The 6,359-nt window shown below is 44.4% G+C and overlaps 2 protein-coding genes across 2 annotated transcripts; one reads left to right on the top strand and one right to left on the bottom strand.

The window, feature by feature from the left end:
- Positions 1-837: 837 nt before the first annotated feature.
- NDUFA1 (NADH:ubiquinone oxidoreductase subunit A1) lies at positions 838-4,830 on the bottom strand. Its single transcript, XM_017511239.2, has 3 exons — positions 4,614-4,830; positions 3,437-3,526; positions 838-983 (listed from the first exon to the last, which is right to left on the bottom strand). The coding sequence occupies exons 1-3, from the start codon at positions 4,713-4,715 to the stop codon at positions 963-965; spliced, it is 213 nt and encodes a 70-aa protein (XP_017366728.1). The 5' UTR covers positions 4,716-4,830; the 3' UTR covers positions 838-962.
- On the top strand, positions 4,803-6,097 carry RNF113A (ring finger protein 113A). The gene has a single exon (XM_017511238.2). It carries the CDS (start codon positions 5,016-5,018, stop codon positions 6,045-6,047), a length of 1,032 nt encoding a protein of 343 aa, XP_017366727.1. The 5' UTR covers positions 4,803-5,015; the 3' UTR covers positions 6,048-6,097.
- Positions 6,098-6,359: the final 262 nt, after the last annotated feature.

Here is a 6,359-nt window from a genome sequence, read left to right on the forward strand (position 1 = left end):
CCCAACTGGTATTTCTTTGGAGACGAAGTCTCACTCTTGTCACCCAGACTGGAGTACAGTGGCACGATCTCAGTTCACTGCAACCTCCGCCTTCCAGGTTCAAATGATTCTCCTGTCTCAGCCTCTCCGAGTAGCTAGGATTACAGGCATATGACACCACCATGCCCGGCCTGGAGTTTGTTTTTTAAACCCCTCCCAGCTCAAACCTGACCAACTGGAATTTTAAACATTATAGGATCCACTCAGAAAAGAAACTAGAAAAAAAATACTACTTTTTCTGTATTCTCTAGTTATCTCTGAAGAAACTCTAAAATTTACTAGCGTCAGCTGGGCACAATGGCTCACGTCTGTGATCCCAGCACTTTGGGATGCCAAGGCGGGTGGATCATTTGAGGTCAGGTATTTGAACCAGCCTGGCCAACATGGTAAAACCCTGTCTCTACTAAAAAATAAAAAGATTAGCTGGGCACAGTGGTGTGTACCTGTAATCCCAGCTACTCGGGAGGCTGAGGTAGGAGAATCACTTGAACCCAGGATGTGCACGTTGCAGTGAGCTAAGATCGTGCCCCTGCACTCCAGCCTGGGCAGCAGAGCAAGAGTCTGTATAAAAACTAAATAAATAAAGTTAAATATACTAGTATCTATTACGATGGTAGCAACTACAGTTTTTGAAGTATTAGATGCTAGGCACAGAGACAGGTGCTTGATGTACATTATGTCTGTCATTATATAAGCCTCACAGTTGCCTTCTAGTTTTTTAAGTGATAAAGACTACACTGGGTAGAGTGCTTGATTTTGTGTAGTATGTTTTAAAAAAGAAATGCCTTTGATTTTTTATTTCATTTTATTTTTATTAAGCACTACATAACACACTGCATGCTACATAATATACTGTATAATCTTCTAGCAGGGGTAGATGACCATAACTGAGTTATTTTTTCATCAATCAGGAAAATGCTTCTTTAATCAATGTTCTCCAAACCCTGAAAAACAGTTTAAAAAGGAGAATGTGAGAAGTCTGTTCCTAACAAAGACATGTCATATACTTTTACTTCATGTCACCAAATGGCATTCTCTTATTAAAGAGTGCTTCCACATCCCACATTTCTTTAACTGCAACAATACACTGGATTAAATTTTATAATCACTAAAGAATAACCTGTAATGATGTCTAGTTTTCATTTTCTGACAGCAGCAAACATACTGCTTTATAGGAAACAAAAAATCTTCTCCCACCCCTAATCAGAACTAAAGTCACACAACTCTACCACCTGGATCCTTTTTTTTTTTGAGATGGAATCTCGCTCCCATCACACAGGCTGGAGTGCAGTGGCACGATCTCCGCTCACTGCATACTCCACTTCCCAGGTTGAAGTGATTCTCCTTCCTCAGCCTCCTGAGTAGCTGGGATCACAGGCATGCGCCACCACACCCAACTAATTTTTGTATTTTTAGTACAGACGGGGTTTTGCCATGTTGGCCAGGGTGGTCTTGAACTCCTGTCCTCAGGTGATCCACTAGCCTCGGCCTCACAAAGTGCTAGGGTTACAGGCGTGAGCCCACTGTGCCCAGCCTCCACGTGGATCCTTTTACAAAGCACCTCAGTGAGTCAGAGGACAAAAAGGTAAAATCTGTTTTAAAAAATGACAGCCAACAGATACTATTATCCTCATTCCACTTTTTTACAAATGAGGAGATGAAGGCTCAAAGAGGTTAAAAGTCACCTGCTTAAGTCCATAAGGAATTAGCAGAGCCAGAATTCAAGTCCAGGGACCCCAAATCCAGAACCCTTCTCCGACAAGCACTACACTATTTATTCAAAATACCTACTGGATCTTACTGACAACCAAAAACTTCAGAAGCTGTAAGTTAAAAGATTAATCATTGGTGACACTTCTTCTAAGTATTAAATAACATAGTCCAGGTATTTGGTTTACTATTACATGAAGAACTGCCTTAAGATAAATTAAAACTGCAACTTCCTTGAAGCTGTCTCTTAGAAATCCTAATTCTGTCTCACATGCCAGGTGATTCTGATGGCTATTCTTGAAAATATGGCTCCAGATAAGATTATCTATTATCATGTTCATTAGATTAGATTTTCAACTACCCCTCCACTGAGAGGTATATCACCCAGGTTGAGTCCCTGTAATATTATTTAATCACTCTGACCCTTGTCTATAAAATGGAAATACTCTTTACTTAGGTTTGTTGGGAGGAATAAATGAGCAAGGAGAAAATATTAAAAAGTAAACATTTTTAAAAGAATTATGATAATGAACTACTCCTACAAAATATTAAAATATACTATTAGGGCCAGGCGCAGGGGCTCACACCCGTAATCCTAACACTTTGGGAGGTCAAGGCAGGTGGCTCACTTGAGGTCAGGAGTTAAGAGACCAGCGTGTACAACATGGTGAAACTCCATCTCTACCAAAATATTAAAAAAAAAATTTAGCTGGGCATGGTGGTAGGTGCCTGTAATCCCAGCTACTCAGGAGACTGAGGCAGAAGAATTGTTTGAACCTGGGAGGCAGAGGTTGCAGTGAGCCAAGAGTGCACTACTGCACTCCAGCCTGGGTGACAGAGTGAGACCATGTCTCAAAAAAAACCCCCAAAACAAACAAAAAAATCCAAAAAACATACTATTAGGTTGAGCCTTATGAAAATGCTACTGCTTGGCCATTTCTGACCTACAAAACTGGCAATGTCATAATTGAATCAAATATAAAATTATAGTAATTATTTAAATGAGGTATTGTTGCAGGAATAGACAGACCTATAGAGTACAGAAAAGCACCTCTGTGAAACAGGCCCATGTGTACATGGAAATTTAGTTTACTAGAATGGTATTACAAATAAAGATGAACTGGGTGTTTGGTGGTAGTTTTTTTTTTTTGTTTGTTTGTTTTCTGAGGCAGGCTCTCATTCTCTCACCCAGGCTGGAGTGCAGTGGTGCGATCCTAGCTCACTGCAGCACCAAACCCCGGGGTTCAAGCTGTCCTCCTGCCTCAGCCTTCCAAGGAGCTAGGACTACTAAACCATTCTATAAATGCGTAACTGCGATAACTGGCTACCTCTTGGAAAAAAGTAAAGTTAATCCTTCCTTCACATTATACTCCAAAATGACCTGTAGGTGGACCAAATAACTAAATGTTAAAAAAAAAAAAAAAAAAAAAAAAAAAAAAAAAAAAAAAAAAAAAAAAAAAAAAAAAAAAAAAAAAAAAAAAAAAAAAAAAAAAAAAAAAAAAAAAAAAAAAAAAAAAAAAAAAAAAAAAAAAAAAAAAAAAAAAAAAAAGATTAAATATGTAAAAAGATGCCAACCTCACTAGTAGATAAGAAAATGCTAGTTATTAGTACTGTATGACCCTAGGCAAGGTATTACCAGAACCCACCTCAACCCTGGCAGAAGGATGGCATCAGAATGGCATCTTACCTTTGACTTATAGTAAAGATCAACTCCAGAGATGCGCCTATCTCTTTCCATCAAATTCCATGGATACAAAACATGAGCAATCCTTTTTTCCTTCAAATAAGAGACAATTGTTATTGCAGTTTATAAAAGTGAGTGACCCAATTGATGGGTATTTCGATTTTTAAAGGAGACATTCTAGAGAAATTAATAATACAAGACCACAATCTCCTAAATAAAATCAGACCACTAAACTTTTGAATTAAGTTGGTGACCATGACTTTTTACACTGTCTTAACCAACATGAATTTTTTTTTTTTTTTTAAAGAAATGTCTAGTTGTTGCCTTTCGGGACACTAAGAAACTCAGGTGAAGGAGGACAATCACAAAACCTGAAAGTAAATAAATTTATACTCTGTACTAGAGACGATGTGAAGGGCTAGAAGAGGGGAAAATGAATCCCGATGTAAAAAGCTGGGCACGGTGGCTCCCGCCTGTAATCCCAGCACTTTGGGAGGCCGAGGCAGGCAAGATCCTCTGACGTCAGGAGTTCGAGACCAGCCTGACCAACATGGAGAAACCCCGTCTCTACAAAAAGATAAAATAATAATGTAGTCCCAGCTACTCGGGAGGCTGAGGCAGAAGAATCTCTGGTTTTTTTTTTTTTTTTAAATGGAGTTTCGTTCTTGTTGCCCAGGCTGGAGTGCAATGGTGCGATCTCGGATCACCACAACCTCCACCTCCCGGGTTCAAGCGATTCTCCTGCCTCAGCCTCCCGAGTAGCTGGGATTACAGGCATGCGCCACCACACCCGGCTGATTTTGTATTTTTAGTAGAGACGGGATTTCACAATGTTGGTCAGGCTGGTCTTGATCTCCCGACTTCAGGTGATCCGCCCGCCTCGGCCTCCCACAGTGCTGGATTACTGGCTTAAGCCACCTCTTCTAATCTACCTTCCCGGGCCCCGAGTCGCTACTCTGCCCTAAGGCCCACTCTGATCCACCCTGAAACTCTGGTTTTCACTAGAGCAGGATGTGTTTTCTACCAAGCTTCGTTTCGCAAGCCTCAGCTTCTAGGCAACCCTAAGAAAGGAGAAGGCCGACCTCAGAGAGAGAGTCCACAAGCTGACTGCCTCCCTGCCCCCCACCCTTTTCGGAAATCAGCCCGTGGAGTCGGCCCCCGGGCCCTCAAGCCGCCTTACCTTGCCGCCGTTAGTGAACTTCTGGATGTACGCGGTAGACACTCCTGGAATAAGCAAGCACACGCCCATGGCGGCGAGTCCAGGAAGTATCTCGAACCACATCTCTGCCCGGTTACCTAGGCCAAAACCCTACTTCAAGGTCCTTGAAAGGTGACGGATCTTCAGCTCTCTTCCCAGTAAGCCCCGCGGCCGCCTGCGAGCGAGGCGGTGCCACGTACGGCTCCGGAGGAAGCGACGGAATCCTCCAGGGCTCAAGAGAGGCTAGCGCTCGCGTTCTCGCAGTCCTCTTCCGTCACAGGCTTTTGCTTTGACTAGCGGCGGAGTCCGTGCAACGTGGAGTGACGTGCGGAGACCAAGTGCTACCCAGGCAGACACGGCCGTTTCGGAGCTCGGGACTGTAAAATGGCAGAGCAGCTTTCTCGAGGAAAGACGGCGGATCAGGTGTGCACCTTCCTTTTCAAAAAGCCTGGGCGGAAAGGGGCTGCCGGACGCAGAAAGCGCCCGGCCTGCGACCCAGAGCCTGGAGAAAGCAGCAGCAGTAGCGACGAAGGCTGCACTGTGGTTCGACCGGAAAAGAAGCGGACGACCCACAATCCAATGATACAGAAGACCCGTGACAGTGGTAGACAGAAGGCGGCTTACGGCAACTTGAGCAGCGAGGAGGAGGTGGAAAATGAGCCCGAGAGTCTCGGCGTGGTTTATAAATCCACCCGCTCGGCGAAACCCGTGGGACCAGAGGATATGGGGGCAACAGCTGTGTATGAGCTGGACACAGAGAAAGAGCGCGATGCACAAGCCATCTTTGAGCGCAGCCAGAAGATCCAGGAGGAGCTGAGGGGCAAGGAGGATGACAAGATCTATCGGGGCATCAACAATTATCAGAAATACATGAAGCCCAAGGATACGTCTATGGGCAATGCCTCTTCCGGGATGGTGAGGAAGGGCCCCATCCGAGCGCCCGAGCATCTACGTGCCACCGTGCGCTGGGATTACCAGCCCGACATCTGTAAGGACTACAAAGAGACTGGCTTCTGCGGCTTCGGAGACAGCTGCAAATTCCTCCATGACCGTTCAGATTACAAGCATGGGTGGCAGATCGAACGTGAGCTTGATGAGGGTCGCTATGGTGTCTATGAGGATGAAAACTATGAAGTGGGAAGCGATGATGAGGAAATACCATTCAAATGTTTCATCTGTCGCCAGAGCTTCCAAAACCCAGTTGTCACCAAGTGCAGGCATTATTTCTGCGAGAGATGTGCACTGCAGCATTTCCGCACCACCCCGCGCTGCTTTGTCTGTGACCAGCAGACCAATGGCGTCTTCAATCCAGCGAAAGAATTGATTGCTAAACTAGAGAAGCATCGTGCTACAGGAGAGGGTGGTGCTTCCGACTCCCCAGAAGACCCCGATGAGGATCCAATTCCCATTACTTAGGCTTCCCATAATTCTTAAATTTAAAAAATAAATATTTTGTTCTTTTGGAAGTCTTAATTCGTGTCCTTTTAGAGAAAGTGACAGAAGGCAGGTGGTGAAGTAGGGTCCTGGATTAAAAGCTTCAAGGTAGGTATAATTGGGATTTTTAGCCCTAGAACACTTTGGCATAAATTACAGAGATGGGAGTAGTTTGAGAAAAGAGTTAGAATTTGCTCGAAGTCGGCCGGGCGCGGTGGCTCACGCCTGTAATCCCAGCACTTTGGGAGGCCGAGGCGGGTGGATCACGAGGTCAAGAGATCGAGACCATCCTGG

This window comes from Cebus imitator, unplaced genomic scaffold (genome assembly GCF_001604975.1).
Source record: "Cebus imitator isolate Cc_AM_T3 unplaced genomic scaffold, Cebus_imitator-1.0 Scaffold445, whole genome shotgun sequence".
Taxonomy (NCBI): Eukaryota; Metazoa; Chordata; class Mammalia; order Primates; family Cebidae; genus Cebus; species Cebus imitator.